Source organism: Haliotis cracherodii, unplaced genomic scaffold, assembly GCF_022045235.1.
Source record: "Haliotis cracherodii isolate W230 unplaced genomic scaffold, xgHalCrac1.p SCAF_22, whole genome shotgun sequence".
In the NCBI taxonomy this organism is placed as follows: domain Eukaryota; kingdom Metazoa; phylum Mollusca; class Gastropoda; order Lepetellida; family Haliotidae; genus Haliotis; species Haliotis cracherodii.
This window is the reverse complement of record NW_027266278.1, coordinates 13,253,831-13,278,766: the sequence shown is the minus strand read 5'-3', so window position 1 is coordinate 13,278,766 and position 24,936 is coordinate 13,253,831. Positions and strand designations below refer to the sequence as shown.

General features: G+C 41.5%; 1 protein-coding gene across 1 annotated transcript; it reads right to left on the bottom strand.

The window, feature by feature from the left end:
• Positions 1-3,798: 3,798 nt before the first annotated feature.
• Positions 3,799-23,752, bottom strand: LOC139471258 (protein DDI1 homolog 2-like). The gene is made up of 8 exons (XM_071253555.1): positions 23,408-23,752; positions 20,855-21,061; positions 19,586-19,712; positions 17,774-17,901; positions 14,878-15,006; positions 13,107-13,210; positions 10,808-10,985; positions 3,799-9,667 (listed from the first exon to the last, which is right to left on the bottom strand). Exons 1-8 carry the CDS (start codon positions 23,685-23,687, stop codon positions 9,438-9,440), a joined length of 1,383 nt encoding a protein of 460 aa, XP_071109656.1. The 5' UTR covers positions 23,688-23,752; the 3' UTR covers positions 3,799-9,437.
• Positions 23,753-24,936: the final 1,184 nt, after the last annotated feature.

Sequence of the window (24,936 nt, the reverse complement as noted above, 5' to 3'; positions counted from 1 at the left end):
CTATTCAGTAGGACTACATACTGGTGTAACAAACTATGCAAAGAGGCAACATTCTGAAAATTTCTGTTGTGAATACCAATACCAAACACTCCAGTCAAGAATTTATGTAGGTTTTAACATAAAAGGAATGTTCGTATTAATGACTGGCAAACCATTTCGTGCAAACTGTAAAAACAGTTGATGAATCTTTACGTAAAAATGTATGATACACACGTTCAGTCAGTTTATGACAAGGGACGCATTATAATAACACTTCTTGTCCCACTTGAAATCTCAAATTTAAAACTCTTCTCACTTCTCAAATTATACAGATCAAGATGGGCCTCCACCATAACTAGTTTATCCAACCGAAAAATATATTATCTAAGCAAGTTTATGTAAAGTTCACCACTGCAAAAGCGTAATTTTTTCATCCTAAACTGTCAAGCCGTATGGCTAAAAAGGCTCAGTTAAAAAAGACCAATGGTTAAAGCAGAGAACTCGTATTTTAAGAGTGAAAAATATTGTTTGCTTGACATTCTAGAAGTTGGTGAGAAAATAAGAAAAGATACACCCAGAAGTTGTTATCCATAAAGTAGTTATTTCCTTAGTAAAAATTGCTCTCTGAAAGGTGAGGGCCCCATTTCACAAAATGATCATAGCACAACAATTTTTGTAACTCCCACAGTTTAACACAGACTTACGAAACTTACCATATTCGACGTAATAAGCGCCCACAGCGACATTTGTTTATATATTGGCTAGTGAACAATCCCAATTGGCATGCCTTCCGATTGATCAACGTACACAAGATTATTTATTCGCGTATAATACACACTCGTGTGTTATATGCACCCTTAATTATGGGCAATTACATTCTGGAAAAATAAATCTGTCATACATAAACATTTCAGCCTGTCAGCATAAACCATGAAATTTATCTTTCAACTCTGTTTTTTCACCAAAATTATATTCTATTAAGAGCCCCCTATTCCAAATTTTGAGAGTTCCCTGGGCTCTTATTACGTCGAATACGGTGTATATACAATGAGGTACTATGCAGATGCTAGAGGAACATAACACAAGATATCAATACACTGATGGTAGGGGACATCCTATCAATACACTGATGGTAGGGGACATCCTATCAATACACTGATGGTAGGGGACATCCTATCAATACACTGATGGTAGGGGACATCCTATCAATAGACTGATGGTAGGGGACATCCTATCAATAGACTGATGGTAGGGGACATCCTATCAATAAACTGATGGTAGGGGGCATTCTATCAATACACTGATGGTAGGGGACATCCTATCAATAGACTGATGGTAGGGGACATTCTATCAATAGACTGATGGTAGGGGACATCCTATCAATAAACTGATGGTAGGGGACATCCTGTCAATAGACTGATGGTAGGGGACATCCTATCAATAGACTGATGGTAGGGGACATCCTGTCAATAGACTGATGGTAGGGGACATCCTATCAATAGACTGATGGTAGGGGACATCCTATCAATACACTGATGGTAGGGGACATCCTGTCAATAGACTGATGGTAGGGGACATCCTATCAATACACTGATGGTAGGGGACATCCTGTCAATAGACTGATGGTAGGGGACATCCTATCAATAGACTGATGGTAGGGGACATCCTATCAATAGACTGATGGTAGGGGACATCCTATCAATACACTGATGGTAGGGGACATCCTGTCAATAGACTGATGGTAGGGGACATCCTATCAATAGACTGATTGTAGGGGACATCCTGTCAATAGACTGATGGTAGGGGACATCCTATCAATAGACTGATTGTAGGGGACATCCTATCAATAGACTGATGGTAGGGGACATCCTATCAATACACTGATGGTAGGGGGCATCCTATCAAAACACTGATGGTAGGGGACATCCTATCAATAGACTGATGGTAGGGGACATCCTATCAATACACTGATGGTAGGGGACATCCTATCAATAGACTGATGGTAGGGGACATCCTATCAATAGACTGATGGTAGGGGACATCCTATCAATAGACTGATGGTAGGGGACATCCTATCAATAGACTGATGGTAGGGGACATCCTATCAATAGACTGATGGTAGGGGACATCCTATCAATAGACTGATGGTAGGGGACATCCTATCAATAGACTGATGGTAGGGGACATCCTATCAATAGACTGATGGTAGGGGACATCCTATCAATACACTGATGGTAGGGGACATCCTATCAATACACTGATGGTAGGGGGCATCCTATCAATAGACTGATGGTAGGGGACATCCTATCAATACACTGATGGTAGGGGACATCCTATCAATACACTGATGGTAGGGGACATCCTATCAATACACTGATGGTAGGGGGCATCCTATCAATACACTGATGGTAGGGGACATCCTATCAATAGACTGATGGTAGGGGACATCCTATCAATACACTGATGGTAGGGGACATCCTATCAATACACTGATGGTAGGGGACATCCTATCAATACACTGATGGTAGGGGACATCCTATCAATAGACTGATGGTAGGGGACATCCTATCAATAGACTGATGGTAGGGGACATCCTATCAATACACTGATGGTAGGGGACATCCTATCAATAGACTGATGGTAGGGGACATCCTATCAATACACTGATGGTAGGGGACATCCTATCAATACACTGATGGTAGGGGACATCCTATCAATACACTGATGGTAGGGGACATCCTATCAATACACTGATGGTAGGGGACATCCTATCAATAGACTGATGGTAGGGGACATCCTATCAATACACTGATGGTAGGGGACATCCTATCAATACACTGATGGTAGGGGACATCCTATCAATACACTGATGGTAGGGGACATCCTATCAATACACTGATGGTAGGGGACATCCTATCAATACACTGATGGTAGGGGACATCCTATCAATAGACTGATGGTAGGGGACATCCTATCAATAGACTGATGGTAGGGGACATCCTATCAATACACTGATGGTAGGGGACATCCTATCAATAGACTGATGGTAGGGGACATCCTATCAATACACTGATGGTAGGGGACATCCTATCAATACACTGATGGTAGGGGACATCCTATCAATACACTGATGGTAGGGGACATCCTATCAATACACTGATGGTAGGGGACATCCTATCAATACACTGATGGTAGGGGGCATCCTATCAATACACTGATGGTAGGGGACATCCTATCAATACACTGATGGTAGGGGACATCCTATCAATAGACTGATGGTAGGGGACATCCTATCAATAGACTGATGGTAGGGGACATCCTATCAATAGACTGATGGTAGGGGACATCCTATCAATACACTGATGGTAGGGGGCATTCTCAATTATCCAATGTATCTCCATTCTATTATTTATCATGAACTTATCACAGAATCTCAGGGGATCTTGAGTTGCTATATGGCTGAAATTATGCTGATGCAACGTTAAATTTTAACTCACTCAGGTGAAATCAACAACCAATCAAAATTCCTCTTCTGAACGCAAGTTGAACTTAGATCCCCACTCAAAACTGTGGTCCTGTCCCAGTGCCACTTTGATGCCTGAGATTCGAATCAGATGGTTGTTATGAAGTTTTAGTTGGAAAATAGGATATCCTGAGAAATGAAATAGAAAACAGAAGTGAGTGAGTGAGTGAGTGAGTGAGTGGGTGGGTGGGTGGGTGGGTGGGTGGGTGGGTGGGTGAGTGAGTGAGTGAGTGAGTGAGTGGGTGGGTGGGTGGGTGGGTGAGTGAGTGAGTGAGTGAGTGAGTGGGTGGGTGGGTGGGTGGGTGAGTGAGTGAGTGAGTGAGTGATCCAATAGTGATGACGGTCTACGACGTTGACCACTTCGGTGAAATGCACGAAAACGGGCATAGTGCTGACAGACCTGAAATCTGGGCAAACCGGGATTCGAACCCACAGGACTCAACTTCGCACAGCGAATTGTGGCGCCTTACATGACTCGGCACCCATGTCACTGCTTGCATTTGAGAAAACAAACAATGTCAAGTGAAGTATGGGTGATATTGCTGCTCGTTTCCATCATAAAAGAAGTCTTTGTTTAGCATGTTGTCATTCAAACCAGACTGAATACAAAAGTGGAGAATAGTTTCTGGGTATTTCTCACAATAGAATGGAGTTTAATACAGTGGATAATTGAGAGTGAGTGAGTGATTTTAACATTAGTCTAGTCATATCACCGCATGTCAGCTTAATGTGGGAGGAAAGCCCGAAGTGATGCAGGTCTTAGACGTTTACCACTTTGGTAAAACCCACGAGCACGGGTATGGTGCTGACAAACCTAAAAACATAATCGGGGCGAACCGGGATTCGAATACACAATCATAGGTTTCTGGCGTGCCCAAGGGACGCAACTCTGCACAGCGAATCGCGGCGCCTTAGACGACTGGGCCATCCGTGCCCCATGATAGTTGAGACTGGGTATAGAAAGAAGTCACTTCAATGTCACACTTCAACATCAAATATTTATATATAATATTACAAATTGTTCTACCCTCCATTATTCTGGTGCTTGCAATAAGAGATCCAGTGCCCCGTTCCTCAAAGCGATCTTAGCACTAAGGTGATCGTAAGTCCCATACTTTAACATAGGTCATCGTAGTGCTAAGATCGCTTTGAGGAACGGGACCCAGCACTGCATTTCTACAAGGATATGTATAATGACATGACAAACAGCTTCATTCAAGGTCTTGGTTACATGGTTCGAGAAAATACACCAAAGTTATGATATGATGTGCATTGCAATAAACAGAATTCTTATTTTGGCATATCATAGAAAAAGGAAAGCTGATTTCTTGTCCAAAATAACTTATGGACGCCTTGATTCATCTTATATCTAGTAAACAGAAACACAAAATAGATCAAAATAACAATAGACTACATATGAGCAAATCATTATCGGTCTATAAACATGAATTTTTAGCTGATATTCAAACAATCTGAAAAAGGACACAAATTGAAAAACAATGAATCAAATCATCATGATCATGTGTCGTGGAACAGAGATTAATATTGCAGTTCATTCCTGATTATTTATCAGGACAACCAGTATCTTAAATGTTGTTTAAAAACAGTCAAATTTCATTCGCAAACACCTTAATTGATATGTCAATAGAAATACATTTCTGGCCACTGTTTAAAAGTAAAACTTTGTCAGCACATTTCCTTCAGTTAGCCTGTATGAGTATGTGTGTTTTTCGCCCATTGTAGCAATATTCCAGCAATATCATGACAAAAAACACCAGAAATGGGCTTCACACATTGTACCCAAGTCAGGAATCAAACCCTGGTCTTCAGAGTGACGAGCGAACGCTTTAACCATTAGGCTACCCGACCGCCCACTTACACCATTAAGTACACAAGTAAAAGTCACAATACTATTGTGTCAACGAGTCTTCCTTAAGGCTCCAGTCATTTGTTATTGGGTGCGGTGGGTCAGATTGAAAGATTGAATCGGGGGGGAAGGTGACCAAAACAAATGGTCTCCCGGGGAGGGTGATGAAGTAAAAATCACATATTTGGGAAGGGTCATCAAAAAATGGACATTTAGTAATAAATGCTTTTGCATTTTTGCCAAATACTGTTTTGAAAAGGGGATATGCATAAACAGCAAAGATGACAGGGGTATGATGGAGACACAATCATAGCCCCAGGTTTAGGGACCAGTCAATAATGACAACAGGAGTGGTCCAAAAACATTTATGCACTAATTTTCTGAAAATAATTACCCCTCCCCGAGGCAACATTTATTTTATTTCCTGGTTACAGATGCGACACTCTTTCAAAGTTCAAATGTTGAAAAAAATATTTATTTTTTTTATTACCGCTGATATTTACATCAGAAAATACACAAATAGTTCAAACAAAAAAAGATTCTGATTCCTCATTGAGTGTAAAGTAAAGGGACGCCACTCTGATATTTCCGAGATCCTTCTCAAGTACCATCAAAGCTTGTCACCACAAATGCATTTCACCGTGACATGAATATTGTTATATTGCCATTTGTGCACAAGCTGTAAGCCAGGGATATAATAAAATGTTCCTAAAAAATTCAGTTGTTTTACTTTGTTACTCCAGAATATATTTTTTTATACCTATCTAGTTTTTAAGGACAAAAGTCAAGTAAAAAATTTGAGAGTTTAATGTTGATTTTTTTAATTTGCCTACCTCACTTTTTGAAATGAGTTGGAAATCCATAAACAAAAAAAACAAAAAAATGTTGCCTAATGCTTGTCATAAATTTGGATGACCCTCCCAGAAAAAGACAGTTTCTATTATTTCCAAATTATTTGCATCCAAAATATATCAAACATTCTGCACATTAAACAGTATTAGTATGTATTTTCCCCACTTTATCGACCAACCGGCACAAGTTGCCAAATAAAATACAAAACTATTGTGTTACAAAAACCTATTTTGAACTTGAAATAGAACTGACACAATCTTATTGGTTAAGAAAAGTCTGTCAATCATTAAACAAAACAAGTGTTGCTTAACATGGTCAAGACTCCCCAAACCAGTGGTGGAAAACTTGCTCAAGACCAATCTCATTAAAATCAGATCTTAGTTCTCGCTATCACTAAACAATGATCTTAGGACATCCCATTACGGGTCACGTCAGACTGACCTTGCACAAACTTTGACCGAACAATACATTGACCATTCAGAAGGGAGCTTTCTCGTGCTTTACGGCACTAATTTCAAATTTGCGACTACGCTTCGAAACATATTTTGAACAGTTCTCGATTACAAATTAATTTGAAACATGAACAAAAGAACATTCTGAAATGGCTAATAGATGATCTAGATTGTATGGATTCAGTCGTTAAACCCGTAACTATCGTTCGCAATACCCCGTGTTAAAGTTTTGGAGGTAGAAATCACATTCCCACTGGCACTTTCATAATCTGGTAAGCGACGCTCTGATTGTTCGGATGAAAGGTCGTTCTGACGTGACCCCTTGTGGGATGTCTTCAGATCTTTGTTCAGCAGTAGCGAGAACTAAGGTCTGGTTTTAATGAGATTGGCTCAAGACAGCAAGTATTTCAGTTATAACATGGTGTAGCATAAAGCGGAAGGACAGACCATACTGACAGGTCATACATGTTAATCACTTTGGTTATGCAAAATGAACTTGTTAGAAAGTGGCACTAGTCCTGTAGTCCTTGCCAAAGTGCCCAATAGTTAAGGTATCAATAGTATAAGGGTGAGCCATTTTTTACAGCTTTTGCTATATGCTATCATTATAAGGACTAGTGGACTAAAAACGTCTACCGCTGGAATGCTGTGTCTTTGAAACCTGTAAAGGATATTTCTTGTCACAGCGTATCGCTGAAGAATATTTGAACAATTATAACAAAGATTTACTCCAAGATATTTTATTGTACTGGCATCACACAAAGCATGATTAGACACAAATTTCCCTTGGACATACGAGAAATTTATCTGAGTTACTATTTATAGCATTGTGCTATTAGAATCAGACTCAAACGAAGATATTGCAGTTAATGGTCAAGGGTACTTATCAGAATAGAATGGAGATATAACACCTCCAACATGGTCACAGGTGCGAAGTGAGCTGTGGAAGAGTGGGATTTAGACATGTCTACCCCTGCATTAAAAAAAACAGAGCTCCAGATAAGCTGCGTATCTGCGTAAAATACGCATCAGAAATGCAAAAATATGCAGTAAAATAAAATCCAGGCGAATCAAATATGCAACGAACATTACAGCTACGCTACAAAAATAAAACTTGGGCGTATCATCAAAATATTGTGAAGTAACCCTGCATATTCGATTAGCAAATCAGCAACTTATTTTGAAATTATAAACGGGCATTCCGTCAACCTTGCCAAACTCCACGATGACAGTTATATCATGATCATTTGCCATCACACTTTCTTGTGGAAGTATACTGGTATTTTTGAGTCCTATAAAGCTCTCGAACCCACACGAAACCAGTTTGCAGGGACTAGATGAATAGTGTTTTTAGATATTTAACTTAAATACCCACATGTGTAAAAACTAGTGGGTAACTGAAATTTGAATACCCAGATAGAATTACTGATACCCAATGATTTTAAAATGCATGGGTAAAATACCCACAACACCAAAAGCTTATCTGGAGCTCTGAACAAATCCTCCTTCTCAGGCACTTTGGGGCATAAAACAGGTCATTTTCATATCTGGCTCATTAAACTGACACACAAAAATTACTCACAGCACTACAGTACAATTAAACCTTAAAAAGAGAAACTAGCAACAGCTGGTTCTTATAAGCCTGTTTGCTGACAGGTATCAGTGAATCTCCTCTACACGGGATGTAGGGAGTGTGCTTAAAATCTCAACATAGTTCATGTATTTGTGCTTGGAGATTTTTGGAGATCACTCCTACACCTGATAGATATGAAAGTGGTCGACTTGGGTTTCACGCATCTCGAGCTTGGGTGAGTACTGCTTTATCATGTTTATGCTGCTTTTAATAATACAGCTGGAGACATCAGAGCTGTTCTTCCCGCTTGTGGAGAATCTAACCTGGCCTTTGGTGTGATAAGCGAACATTTAACCACAAGGCTACCCCACAGCCCCAATGACGCTTGGAGACCCAGGGGTAGAATAGGTCTTCGGCAACCCATGCTTGCTGTAAATGGCAACTCTGCTGGTCGTAAAAGGCGACTAACAGGATTATGTGGTCAGGCTCGCTGACTTGGTTGATGCATGTCATCGTATCCCAATTGTGTGGATCGATGATGTCAATCACAGGATGGTCTGATCTGGTAGCCTAATGAGGCAGGAAAGACATAAGCCATGAAGGTCTTAGACGATAACCACATTACTGAAACCCTCAGGACAAACTTATAATTCAAAACCCCTCTCAGCAGATCCTGATACGACTAAAGGTCGTAACTCTGGCCAAAACATCTGGCACTAGATGACTGAGCTACCATGCCAAACATAAGGAAAGATTTGAAATACCAACATAAGTAACCATGGTAACAGAATGAATTAATGCACTGATGGAGACATGGGATGATCCGTTCTTACATCAATAATGATAAAATTCATCCATGAAACTGATACAACTTTTGGCAGCTGTTAATATTTCAGTGAAATGAAATTATGCTGCTAGGCAAACTCACATCAGGCTGGCATGGTGACCAAACTCCTTCATTCTACTGTAGACAGTTCCATAACCATGACAACAGGATATAAATACACACGAGTCTCTGTGTGGCCGGATGAAAAAGAAGTATAAACTCCAAAACTTTCTTGCAAGAAAATAAAAAAGCATTTTGTCAAAACCCATCTTTCAAATCATATCACAAACTGCAGACTTATACATGTGAGAGAGTGCGTTTGGTTTTATACAGATATTTCTTCAGATCTTAATGGCAACAGACTTTTAAGGCAATGAAAATGACTTTGCAATAAGAGCAGCTAGTGCTGTCTCCTGATGCCCCCCAGCCAGTCGAAGTTCTTCTAACACAGCATGACGAGAGAAGCCCCGTGACATTAGGCGTTGGACAGCCTCCTCTGGGAATGATGGCTGTGACTGAGCGGGCGCAGCACTGGAGCTACCAGCCTTGCTGTCCTTCATACCACTAGTTGATGGTGTGGGTTTGCTGCCTGATGCTGAAAGAAAAGCAATGACAGTTATAGAATTAGATTTTCATCCACACCCGCCACACTTAATATTCAATAAAAGATCTAGGAGTGAGTGAGTGAGTGTGTTTGGTTTAATTCCGCTTTGATCGGTATTCCTGTTATCATGGCGTGTCAGCGTAATGTGGAAGGAAAACCTGAATTAATGTACAAAAATGATGTAGGTTGCAGACATTTACCACATTGCTGAAACCCACAAGGGTATGGCCCAGACAAATCTAGAAATATAATCAGCGAATTCAAACTGACCATTATAGGATTCTGGCATGACCAAGGGACACAACCCTGAACAGCAAATTGCTCATCTTTAGACGAGTGGGCTACTGGGTGCCCCCAAAAGATCTAGGAGGTCTTTAGATCAAAATGCCACAAGAGATATGAAGGATCACAGCCAACCCACCCTCACCCCATATTAGGAACACACCGTAACATCTTTCTTGCCCCTTAAGTGAGGTGAGGTGAGGTGAGGTGAAATTGGGTTTAACATTGCGTCCAAGATAATTGCACTTATATAGCTATGTGCATGCACGTGTGTGTGGCTGCTTGTACTTGCCCCTTAAGTGCCTTCAGATGAAGAAAATCGCTGTGTTACCTTCCTTCTTAACCGTTACTTGATGTAATTCATCAAGCTTCCATGCTTCATGGGAACCACATCCAGTGACAGTTAATGTACACAGATGTCCAGAGCAGTTATTTTTGTTTTGTTTTTGTTTTGTATGTTTAACTTTGCACTCAGCTATAATCAAGCTATATGACAGCGGTCTGTAACTAATCGAGTCTGGACCAGACAATCCAGTGATTGACATCATGAGCATTGACTCATGCAGTTGGGATCGATGACATGTATCAACCAAGTCAGCGAGCTTGACAACACGATCCCATTTGCCGCCTTTTACGGCAAACACAGGTTGCTGAAGACCTATTCTACCCGATGTATTCTACCCAGTTGTTATTTTTGTATCAATTGGCCAGAGACAATAATGATAATGTTTTCAATATCCCGTGGGCATAATTTTTATAGTGTGTCCTTTGTGGTTCAGTTGCATCCCTGCACGGTAAATGTATTTCCACTCTTGAGGCGTCGCAGACAATTAAGGGGAGAGAACTCACCTGCTTCGGCGGCTGACTTGGCCAGTGCCTGAGCTAACTGTTCATCCTCCTTCTCTCCGCTGGGCTGATTACTGAGGTTGAGACGGGCGTGTTCGGGTAGGTCCCCCTCAGCCAGGAACTGAGTTTCGGTGCCTGTAGTGCCAATGATCAATCTGTTCTTCTTTAAGTCAATACAGCACTGAAAGATACACAATAATCATGCAATGTAATACTCATTTCATGACCAGGTTTCCATAGTTGGTGAGAGAGTAAGAACGTCAAAAGAATCACTAGAACACAACAAGAGGCCCATAGGGCCTGTATCGCTCACCTGGATATTTACGTAATCATGACAAAATATACATTTGCATTGTACATGTATATAATACTGCAAATATTTCGTAATTTTGACTCTGTCAGCATTTAAAATGGGTGGATAGCAAATCTGACAGCAAGAATATGTATTTGTCCAGCATAAAGATCTGAACCGTTTCCATGTTATGATCCAGGATAAATCATATCAAAGGTATTACTCTCTTCATAACAGACAAATGTATACAATGTATCTGTTTGTTATAGGGTGGGGATAATATCGGTTTGCATGTTCTAGGTTCTAACTCCTTTGGGAGTGCCGGACAGAAGAACAGAAGAGCCAGTCCTGGTAGCATATGTGCATTCCTCTTATTATTAGCTGATTATACTCTCAAATGTGCATATGGTTATAGACCTGTGAAGATCCGGAATAGAATAGGTCTTCAGCAACCCATGCTTGCCTTAAAAGGCAACTATGCTTGTCGTAAGACTGCCGTCATACAGTTGGAATATTGCTGAGTGCGGCCTTCAACAACAAACCAACCAACCAACATGTGGTTATACAGTGGGGATCTTAACAGTGTCCAAGTCAAAAACTCTTTTTAGCCCCGCCCTGCCCCTTAGTCCCCAGTGGTGGGAGCAGGGTTCAGCACCTCCATTTCTCCAGTTGGAATCCCCACCATTGGAGAATGCTTCCAACCAAATATGGTTGATGATTATCTCTAAAGCAAAACGCCAAATTACCCCTGTTTGGCCCTGCCCCTCAGCCCCTTGGGGTGTCAGACCCTCAATTTGTACAACTTTGAATTCTCACCACCGAAGAATGCTTCCAACCAAATATGGTTGATATCTATCTCTTGGTTCCAGAGAAGAAGTTGTTTAAAGCAATATACTCAAATTACTCCTATTTGGCCCCGCCCCAGAGCCTCTGGGGGGATCAGCCCCGCCATTTGTACAATTTTGAATCCCCACCACCTAGGGATGCTTCCAACCATATATGGTTGATATATATCTCTTGGTTCCAGAGAAGAAGTTGTTTAAAGCAATATATGCAAATCACCTTTACTTGGCCCCGCCCCTCAGCCCCTTGGGGGGGACAGCCCCACCATTTGTACAATTTTGAATCCCCACCACCTGGGGTCAACCCTGAAATGTCAACCCCACAAAGGAACTACACTGAATACTGCCTATGGCTCAGATGACATAATGTAAGTAATGTTTGACATCATAAACAATGGATGACGTCATATCAATTACTTCTCAACATGAGTGAGTGAGTGAGTTTGATTTTACGCCCCTTTTAGCAATATTCCAGCAATATAACGGTGGGGAATACCAGAAATGGGCTTCACACATTGTACCCATGTTGGGAATCGAACCCAGGTCTTCAGCGTGACGAGAAAAACACTTTAACCACTAGGCTACCTGACCTCCCCACTCCTCTACATGAAGCACTGTGACAGTATGTCTTCAACTGACCAATCAGCATTGCGAATCACTATTAGTACATGTGCAAGTATCGGAAAGTTATTACGCACGACCACTTTACCCTTATTAGTAATACCGTATTCAAAGTAATAAGTGCCCACGGCGATTTTTTCTATTATATTGGCTAGTGAACAATCCCAATGAGCACCCCTTCCGACCCCTATTCGCACATAATACGCACTCGTGTGTTATATGCACCCTTTATTATTTGCAATTAAGTTCTGGAAAAATATATCTGTCGTACATAAACATTTCAGGCTGTCAGCATAAACCACGAAATTTATCTTTCAACTTGACTGTTTTTTTCACCAAAATAATAATCTAATAAGAGCCCCCTATTTCTAGTTTTGAGAGCGCCCTGGGCGCTTATTACGTCGAATATGGTATTCAGAATTCTTACAGCAGGGTCCAGCATGAATGGCAATCACACTGCAGCTACGTAGTGAACTAAATGACACTCCAGCCTACCCTTACTGGCCTTAGTCTAAGATAAAAGCGTTGCAATCGCTGGTCGACTCACTTGATGGCGTTTGAGCATGTCAAGGCCCAGCAGCATATCCATAGGCTGGTCCTCCAATATGGAAAACGATGACTGATGGTAGTCTGGTCCGATCTGTATCTGACCTGAAATAGAGGTGTATCTATTATATTCCTCCACAAGAATTGGTTCTGGTCTAGTGCAAAACTTATCTATACACTAACAACAACTTATTTTCTGACTCTTTGGCTAGTGTTGGTCCAGGCCCCCTCATCCAACACACATGAACTCATTCTAGTCATAACTCTAAATAAAAATCCCAATAACATAACATACACACACGACGACAATGTCCAGGTGTTTGTTTGTTTGATGTTTAACGCCGCATTCAGCATTATTCCAGCTATATGACGGCGGTCTGTAAATAATCAAGTCTGGACCAGACAATCCAGTGATTGACATCATGAGCATCGATTTACGCCATTGGGATACGATGACATGCATCAACCAAGTCAGCGAGTCTGACCACCCGATCCCATCCCTCTTAAGATAAGCATAGTCGCCTTTTATGGCATGAATGGGTTGCTGAAGACCTATTCTACCCCGCATCAGGAAAGCTCCAATTTCATTATACTCAGCAGATGCATGTCTTCGCATCCCAAATGCCTGGATTGATTCTCATGTTATGAATCACTGGATTGTCTGGTCCAAACTTGATTATTTACAGACCGCTGTCATATAGCTAGAATATTGCTGAGTGCGGCATTCAATAACAAACAAATAAATGATTATACTCGGATATTCTACTCCAATATGATACCTGTCGGCCTCCAGATCTGAGAACACCAGATGAACCATGAGAAAAGTTTGACCACCCAATCAAAACGAAGGCTACGTTGCTTCTTGAGCCAATCAGATGTCAGCAAACATGACCTCTCATGGAGGTGTGTCCTCAGCTCTTCACACAGAGAGATCTGATTTTAATGAGATAGACTTATGCTCCAACACTGCCTCACATGTTTCATAATGGCTTATCTTAGAAAAACATAATCTTAACCATGTTAACTGGTTTTAGCACAAGCATATCAATCAATCTCATTAAATTCAGATCTTAGTTCTCGCTACCGCTAAACAAAGATCTGAGGACATCCCATTACAGGTCACGTCAGAATGACCTTTCATCCAACCAATCAGACCGTCACTTACCAGATCCTGAAAGAGACAGTCGGAATGTGTTTTCTAATCATGCAACCACGAAATATTTAACATGGGGTATTCCGAACGACAGTTGCGGGTTTTATGATTATATCCATACAATCTAGGCCATCTATAAGCCATTCCAGAATGTTGTTTTGGTCAGTTTTAACTTTTGCAATCGAGAATACGTCAAAATATGTTTCAAAGCGTAGTTGCCAGTTTGAAACTAGTGCCAAAAAGCTTGAGAAAGGTGCCTTTTGATTGGCTAATGTCGATTTATTGTCAGTCATTTCATTGGTAGGTCAATGTTCGCGAAAAGTCGTTCTGACGTGACCCGTAAAGGTATGTTCTCATATCTTTGGTTAGCGGTAGCGAAAACTAAGATCTGATTTTAATGAGATTGGCATATCAATATGCTGATAATACATAATCTTAAATGAAGATTACTAAAATATGAAACAGACTCTGAACACTCCACTGATGAGGTATACGATCTGTGCCAAACACTTTATTTACTAACCAAAAGCCTATTAACATGATTAAACCAAAAGCTTAATTTGACTCAGGTCTTTGGACAGTGATTGAAAACTGCAGAAAGCCAACACCCACAACTCACATAAATGAACTCGTCCAATGATTCTCTGTGTCCCAACACCCTTGGCGATGCCTGCCCACCTCTTGTCCACCAGTCTCATGATGTTACACCTTTCCGCACAGGCTTGGCTCATGATGGTCATCTGGGCACCTGGCGTCAACATGAAATGTCAATTTACTCTGCGGGAGATACGGGCAGGATCGATACGATGGGGTTGTGATATGGTACATATCCCTATACTATGGGTGTGATACAATTGTATCCTCAGTGAGTGAGTGAGTTGGGTTTAACGCCGCTTTTAACAGTATTCCAGTTATATCACGGTGTGTCAGCTTAACGTGGGAGGAAAGCCCGAAGTGATGCAGGTCTCAGATGTTTACCACTTCGGTGAAACCAACGAGCACGGGTATTGTGCTGACAAACCTAGAAACATAATTGGGCGAACCGAGATATGAACCCACAATCATAGGTTTCTGACGTGCCCAAGGGACGCAACTCTGCACAGCGAATCACGGCGCCTTAGACGACTGGGCCACCTATGCCTCCGTATCCTGATACAGTACTTTTAAATCACAAGCTGATATTCTTTCTTTTTGCGGGCGAATCACAACCCTGAATCATTTGTTTCTAAAATTCAGAGACTGAAGATGTGATATCGTTGGGCAGAAACACATAGGTTAGAGGACACTGTGAATGTTAGCTATTGATAGCCAAATGGGAAAAACTAGAGAATCTGCGTAAGCTGGTTGTTGAACAGTTTCTGTTATTTTTAACATTTTCTACACCAACATAACTTAATGTAATGTATTGTACGTATCGCGATACAGGGGTTGTAAATCGATGTTTTGTATTATTGGCCTTGTTTGATTAAACACTTTTCCTGTTATATCATGGTGTGGCAGCTTACTAACACGATACTTGACCCAAGATACACGATACAAGTGTGTCTATTTATTGATACGCCACGATATGGAACGCAAATCTTAAGTACAAAGTTCCCTTGCTATTGCCCCCTTCAATAAACCCCTAAATCGGTTATAACACGTGGTAATGCATGGCTCCCAAAACTTACTTACATTTTAATAAGCTCATGTTTTACACCGACACAATGTTTTTCCCCATCTCAATAAAACATTACCAGTTGAACACCGCAAGCTGGTAACACAGGAAATACCAGTGGACATATCCAAGCACAGCCTTGCTTGCGCGGGTATGGTGATGACAAACCTAGGAACATAACTGGGGCAATCGAGATTCAAACTCATGATCATTGGTTTTTGGAATGCCCAAGGGACGCAACTCTGCACATTGAACTGCGGCACCATAGACAAGTGGGCCTCAGACAACACTCAGTAACCATGGTGATAATTTATTGGGTACCAGGCGACAGCATGTCACATCATTAACCTGACTTCCAAGAATTTTACTGCTATCTCCCCTACCCCAACTTGCAAATTAAATTATTACGTCCATTCTCATTTTTTTATGTGGTAAAACTCGAGGAATGGGGGTTCACGGGTGACCCAAATGTGTAAGGCGCTGCGATTCGCTGTGCAGAGTTGCGTCCCTTGGACACGCCAGAAACCTATGATTGTGGGTTCGAATCCTGGTTCGCCACGATTATGTTTCTTGCTTTATCAGCACCATACTCGTGCTCGTGGGTTTCACCGAAGTGGTAAACATCTGAGACCTGCATCACTTCGGGCTTTCCTCCCACATTAAGCTGACATGCCGTGATATAACTGGAATACTGTTAAACCCAGCTCACTCACTAGGAGAGCTTAATACACACAATAAAATATTTAGACATGCACATTGACTTCAAGAGAAATCACAAATGACAAGTATTTGTCACAAAGTTACGAAATGTCCCCCGCCTGTATATAGTTCCAAATATGAAGACAATCCTGCGATTAGTTCTTGAGATATCGCGGCAACACCGTTTTCCAACTCCAAAAGCAGATTTGCCTGCTGTGACCTTGAAAATGGGGTCAAGGTCACCAAAACCGACTGGTGTCTGCGGAGTCTGTATATACACCATAGTTCCAAATATGAAGACATTCCAGTGTTTAGTTCTTGAGATATATTCGGCAACACCGTTTTCCAACTCCAAAAGCAGATTTGCCTGCTGTGACCTTGAAAATGGGGTCAAGGTCACCAAAACCGGCTGGTGTCTGCGGAGTCTGTATATACACCATAGTTCCAAATATGAAGACAATCCAGTGTTTAGTTCTTGAGATACCGCGGCAACAAACAGGTGGGCGTACGGACGGACGGACGGTCGTGAATACTATATCCCCCGTTTAACCCTTTCACGCGGCGGGGGACAAAAACAGAGTGACACTGACGACCCTGTAGACAATGGCACAAGAGGTCTTGTGCAGCCACTTTAAACTAACCTTTTGTGCATACAGCAATTGGCATGGAGTTATTACGACTGCCCAACACTTGATGCACTGTGACAGTTTGCACCACACTACAAGTACCTTATCAGCAGATCACGTATCAATACCAACGATACAAGTATACATAAGAGTGACATAATACGGTATGAACATACATTACAAAATGCTATTTCCCCACTTGTATTCACAAGATCTTAAGCCAATGACTGATCCAGATCTGCTAAATAAGTTTCATAATGAAAATATTTCTCAACACATCAATTATAGAGCTTTCATGTATTGTATCACAACCTTACTCTCAAGACGTGTCAATCACAATAGTGTGTACAGGGTTAGAAACTAACAGCTTTTGTCCACTAGTCCTTATAATGATAACATATAGCAAAACCCTTGAAATGGGCCAATTTCTACTAGTCCTTAGGATACCTTTACTATTGGGCAGTTTGGTAAGGACTACAGGACTAGTGCCAATTTCTAACGTTGCAGTGTATTGTTAGAGCCCTAGTTACTACCTGAGTCTACGAATGCCTTGACAGCGTGTCCGTTCACCATGCAGTCCACATACAACATGACCACCTGGCCGAAGCTCTCAGGGGCAAACTCCATGGCAGTTTCCATGTTGGATTCAACATTCTTTAATCTGAAAAATAAACCAAGCATTCTAGTGAGTGAGTGAGTGAGTGAGTTGGGTTTAACGCCGATCTTAACATTATTTCAGTTATATCACGGCGTGTCAGCTTAACGTGGGAGGAAAGCCCGAAGGGATGCACGAGCACGGGTATGGTGCTGACAAACACAGAAACATAAATGGGCAACCGGGATTTGAACCCGCAAATAGGTTTCTGGCATGCCAAGGGATGCAACTCTACACAGCGAATCGCGGCGCCTTAGACGACTGGGCCACCCATGCCCCCAACAAGCATTCTAACATACATCATTTTACTTGACAGTCACGTTTGTTTAACGCAGCACTCAGCAATATTTCAGCTATATGACGGCGGTCTGTAAATAATCGAGTCTGGACAAGACAATAAAGTGATTGACATCATGAGCATCAATCCATGCAATTGGGATCGATGACATGCATCAACCAAGTCAGCAAGCCTGACCACCCGATCCCGTTTGTCGCCTCTTACGATAAGCATAGTCACCTTTTACGGCATGCATGGGTTGCTGAAGATTTATTCTACCCCGGATTTTCTCGGGTTCAAAGTAGTTATGTAGGTAATGCCTCGCTTATCACCTGCTGTCACTAAATGGAACACTTTGAAAGGTTGAGAGATCCTGTGTTTCCTCCTACTTAGGGACCGACAAACTGATATTCATTGGTGGGGTGGTGGGGATGGTTTTGTGGGGTGTTTTTGCAGCGACAACTACTGCAATGCAAAACCAGATATTTTTTTATTAAACTCATGAGCCTGGGAAAAAAAAAACTTGCAACAAAGACATTTTTGTGGCAGACAAAAATCATTTCCAATTCTCTGAAGCATAAATTTTTCTCTCACTTTGTTTTCTCCCCACGACAACAAAATAACTGTGACTGACCATGTTGACTGTGACATCATAATATTTACTTACGGTATGGAGAAAATAGGATCTGGATAAATCTCAAAATAGGAGATCCCAATGTGTATTGCAACACAGATACCTGTATCATAATATACTGAGGCTGGTCAATAAGTGACATGAGGCTGGTCAATAAGCATGATAAGTGACATGAGGCTTGTCAATATGTGACATGAGGCTGGTCAATGAATGACATGAAGCTGGTCGATAAGTGACATGAGGCTGGTCAATACGTGACATGAGGCTGGTCAATAAGCATGATAAGTGACATGAGGCTGGTCGATAAGTGAAATGAGGCTGGTCAATAGGTGACATGAGGCTGGTCAATAACTGACATGAGGCTGGTTGATAACTGACATGAGGCTGGTTGATAACTGACATGAGGCTGGTCAATAAGCATGATAAGTGACATGAGGCTGGTCAACAAGCATGATAAGTGACATGAGGCTGGTCAATAAGTGACATGAGGCTGGTCAATAACTGACATGAGGCTGGTCGATAACTGACATGAGGCTGGTCGATAACTGACATGAGGCTGGTCGATAAGTGACATGAGGCTGGTCAATAAGTGACTTGAGGCTGGTCAATAACTGACATGAGGCTGGTCAATAAGTGACATGAGGCTGGTCAATAAGTGACATGAGGCTGGTCAATACGTGACATGAGGCTGGTCAATAAGCATGATAACTGACATGAGGCTGGTCGATAAGTGACATGAGGCTGATCAATAAGTGACATGAGGCTGGTCAATAACTGACCTTATTTCCTCTGCAATCTGTCTCTGTGCATCTGCATCAAAGGGGTCCGCAGTGGCAAGGCGTATGCGTTCCTTCTCCTTCTCTTGGCGTTCCTGTTGTTGCTTTACAAATACTTCACGAAATTTCTCTATAATAAAAACAAATCATCTTACGTCATTTAGAATAGAATAACGGATATCCATATAGATGTATACACCAAGATACATGATACAATCTGTTCTCAAAGTTGACATTTTCGATGTGTCTGCCTGAGTTGCCATGTTTAAAGACAGATCAGGATTCTGGGAGCGGGTTAAGCAACACCATAGCTGGGTTATTCCTACAGAGCCTCACCTCCATATGCCTTGTAGTGGAGATGTTGAAAATGAAAATAAGCAGATAAAATCACTTAGCTCTTAGTGAGGGAAACAGTTCATCAACATGATCAATCTTCCCAAATGCCTTTATAAAAGACTATCAACAAACCACCAAAACTAAAAATTCAACAACATCAGGATACTGACATGTAATCAGCAAAGTCACAGCTTCTGACTTCCCTAATCCAATTTTGTCAATTCTTTTGTATTCTATTGGTTTGTTGTTTAACGTCGCATTCAGCAATATTCCAGTGATCTGGACTGATATCATGAGCAAAGCTTCTTGTTGTTGGGCTGTGGTGACATGCTATCAACCATGTCACCACCTGATCCACAAAGTACCCTGTAAGACAAGCATAGGATACCGTAGAACAATTTCTAGCCTGAAATCCACCACATGGGGGTACTAGTGACCTACCCTTACATAACCTTGATTTGTCACAGGATGCCAACAGGAAGGACAAACACCATATACCGTATTCAACATAATAAGTGCCCAGGGCGCTCTCAAAATTAAAAATAGGGGTCTCTTATTAGAATATTATTTTGGTGGAAAAAAAACAGAGTTGAAAGATAAATTTCATGGTTATGCTGACAGCCTAAAATGTTTATGTACGACAGATATATTTTTCCAGAATTTAATTGCCTATACTTATGGGTGCATATAACACACGAGTGTGTATTATACCCGAATAAATAAGTCTTGTGTGCATTGATCAATCGGAAGGGGTGCTAATTGGGATTGTTCACTAGCCAATATATCAGCAAATGTCACTGTGGGTGCTTATTACGTCGAATACGGTACCTCATGTATTGACAAATATCCCACGCATATCATAGGGTGTGCCCTCTAGTCTGGCCAAAACAAATATGTGCCAATAACTCAAACTTTTATTCAAGTAATTCAACATACCTGGTTTTCCACTTGCAAGAGCATCAGCAAGTGGAGGATTCCGCTCTTTGAGCAGCGCCACCTGGTGAGGATTTGAAAGCAGCATCTGGCGGATAAAGTCGGGGTCCTCCATCATGGCAGCTGTTGGCTGTTGCTGGGCGGGCCTTGGTGCTGCAGCCGGTCCAGCACCAGGGATGTGAATACTGCCAAAATCAATCTGTGGCAGAGCTGGGAGGACAAAAGTGAGTGAGATGGGATAATAACAGTGTCACTTTGAAGAGCATTCAGGCACATATGTCGGATTTCAAAATTACCATAAGTCCGCTGGATCAAGACAAGTAAAATTCAGGCAGGACTAGTGGCATTTCTTTATGGACTGTAAATTTGCCATTTGTTTTTGTGGACTAGCGAAAATACAAAATAAACTCTAGCAGGATCACCATGATCACGCAGGGTACATGGCGTATTATGCGTCCTGCGTTAGGTTTTACACCACGAGTTGGAGGTGAGTACTCTAAAACCTAACAAGGGAAGCATACAACCCCATGTACCCCGAGTGATCCTGCTACAACGAATTTATCTTACGGACATGTTTTATAATGACATTGTAAAATAATTCAAATAAGTTCAAACTGATAGAAAACAGCTGCTCGATTGGGCTGAGGCTAGCTAGATGTCACGTGACATCCATTGGCTCGGGAAAAGCGTGTGGCTTTTTGCTTTGAGCAGGGTATAAAGGATTCATTCTGCCTCTCAGAAGCACATGTGCAGCCTGTAGTGCTTGTGGCAGGGTATAAGCGATTTGTTCCCCCTCTGAGAAATATATTCCCCTCGAAGGTGGGTTGCACAGTATTTTATCAAGATCACGTGGACCAATCAAATCTCAACAATCTGACTTGTATATTGATAAAATAATTTCCAACGCTGCACATACTGTTGTGTCACCTTAGGCCCCCTGAAAAAATGTGTTACCTATTTCACACTGCAACAAATACTTTAGTTATTGAAGCAAAGTTGATGGCCATGGATATTTATGCGATGTTCTAGGTTTTGCCTGCGAAAGTGAATGTGCAATAATTTCATTAACCTAGTACAATACATTAGATACAGCACATTTCATTGTTTTGAAAAATTACAATTCCCAATCAGACATTTTGTACACAACTCTCGAGACCAATATCATTGTAGAGTTGACAGCCAGGTTGGGTACATGGGTAGTAAATTTGGAAATGTCCCTGTCGTAGTTCCCTCATCATGATCATACATGTCACTGCTTGTAACAGTTTCATAACCCTAATGTAGGGCTGGGACGAGTGCAAATTTACTACCTGGGTACCCAACCACCTATTACCGACCCTACCCGGATACCCGCTATAGGTCTCATTGTCTCATAGGTCTAAACTGTCCGATTGAGAAAAGTTTGACCGTAGTCCTGGTGAAATGTGTTTAGATACACGTATAAAACAATCTGGGGGCCGTTGTACAAAGCGACCTTAGCGCTTAGGTGATCGTAACTCCCATACCATGCATACCTTAACACAGACTTACGACAGTTGTAGCGCTAAGGTTGTTTTGTACAACGGCACCCTGGTGTATACACTGAAGTTTACTGAAGTTTTATTTTTATTCAAACATACAAAAGTCAGAAGGAATGGGCGAAGTTGTAAGAAAGAACTGCGAACATTAGTGACTTATAGTGTAACCATAGAGTTCTAGATAATTTTTTGTCTTTAAACGATATATTATGTGACTAACCACGGGTCCGGGTAGTCCTATGGGTACCCGAGTACTACTCATTACCCACCCTTCCCGAGTACCCGAGTTACTCGTCCCAGCCCTACCCTAATGTTACAAATTGAAGACCCTATGTTCCGTAGATTCAAATAGCTGTCTGGCCGCATGAATTACAACACTGGTATTTCTGTTATATCACGCCATGTATGCTTGATGTGGGAGGAAAGCCAAAAGTGATGCTGTTCTTAGACGTTTATCACACCCAGCATGGGTATATGGTTGATAAGCCAAGAAACATAAGGCAATTCTGGTATTCAAATCCAGGATCATTGGATTCTGGGGTGTAAACCCTATTAACATATAAATCTTTTTGTATCATATGCAGATAACTATGTCAGAAATAGACTTGTTTCAGGATGTGCTTGAAGGCCACATCACGATGGAAATACCCAGCATGGGTATGGTGCTGATAAGCCAAGAAACATAAGACAAATCTGGTGTTCAAATCCATGATCATTGGATTCTGGGGTGTAAACCCTATTAACATATAAATCTTTTTGTATCATATGCAGATAACTATGTCGGAAATAGACTTGTTTCAGAATGTGCTGGAAGGCCACATCACGATGGAAATACCCGTATCTATAAATAAACATGACATAAGTTAGCAAATTAATAATATGAATTGCTTCACTGTGCAGAAGACTATGTTAACTGATATCATAAATATTACTCTCCTCACCAAACTATCGTCTGCTACTGTTGCCATTTGGAAACTTTTGATCGACTTGACAAATGGTTATGGGTCTTGGAAATGATTCAATGAAAAACAGTGAGTACCTCCAGCCCCTGCCGACGACTGACCAGACGCGGCCTGACCGGCAGCTCTCTGTCCGCTGCGCATCTGCTGTAACAACAGGACATCTCCATTCTTAATTCCGTATTGTTTTAACGTTTGTTTTTCATCTTGAAGCGGACGTCCATTCCAAAGAACAGCAATTTCGTTCGATGATATGCCGGTCTCGAATTCACACAAAGCTTTGAAGTTTTCGAGTTCCAAATCCTCACTGACATCGAGGGTGAAAATGTCGTCAGATAATGTGGTTATTGTCAGTTGCATTGTTTGTGAAGAACCAGAAATACACTGAAATCCCCACCAACGTTAACGACACCGTGCCTGTGATCACAATGCACTTCCGGTGTTTACTTTCTGTTTCGCGCATGTCCACCTCAGCCTGAGCATGCCGGGTAACTAAAAAGGCCCTGATTGGGTTTTACCAGATGTTTATTTTAGGGTTGTAGATTGTGTTTGCAGCTGGGACAAACGGCTATCTGTTCATGGGCGGATACAGCTTTTTTTTAAAAAGGTGTGTGGGGTGTGGGTGGGGTGTGTGTGTGTGTGTGTGTGGTGTGTGTGGGTGTGTGGGTGTGGGTGTGTGTGTGTGTGTGTGTGTGGGGGGGGGGGGGGGGGGGGGGTGTGCACAATTAAGATCTATTTATTGTCTTTGGTGGTAATTTATACAGTAATAAAGTTTTTTTACGAAATAAAAAAGGGGGGTCTGTATCCGCCCATGCTGTTCCCCCCAAAAAACTAACCATATGTATGATACTAAACAGGATCAAAATCCAATGTCTAAAATGATATAGAACTGAAAAAAGGCCCCTGGCACAGAAGAGCAGATGTAACAATGTGCTGTGTTTCATTGTGTGGTAAAATGCTCAATTGTTGTTTCCGATTTTCCATTTTTCAGATTCTTGCAGTTTAAAAACAAATACATCGGTCAAAAAGCATAGTAAAAATATTTGTGTCGTGGGTGTTGTTATTTCAAATTGTTTTTCATTGTAATATACGAGGTCGCATTAAGAGATTTTAGGTGCGCCTCAAATTTTAATTATCCGGGGTATTTTAGGGTTAATTTTGTGGCTGCAAAGTACTTCAGCATGTGTGTCGTTGCTGTTTGTCTTGAAGACGGGATACTTAGCTGGGACACACATTTCATTAAATTACGGATTTTTTCAGATGTTTGGGTCCACTTTTCAGACACTGTTACAAACTATTTGTGATTTAAAGAAGTCAAGTTGGTCCCTCATGTTGTAGCGAACCACGTATCTTCTCATCCAGTTTCCTGTAAGATTTAAGAACTCGTTGAGCATCAAAACCAGTGGTCGATAGTGTGAGCATCGAATATGACGAAACACTAGAGGAGACAGCTGTACATTTGGTCTTTCCGGCAAGAATCACGCGACCGTTGACCTTGTCTTTTCGGTGTGAGTGAGTGAGTGAGTATGGTTTTACGCCGCTTTTAGCAATATTCCAGCAATATCATAGCGGGGGACACCAGAAATTGGCTTCACACATTGTACCCATG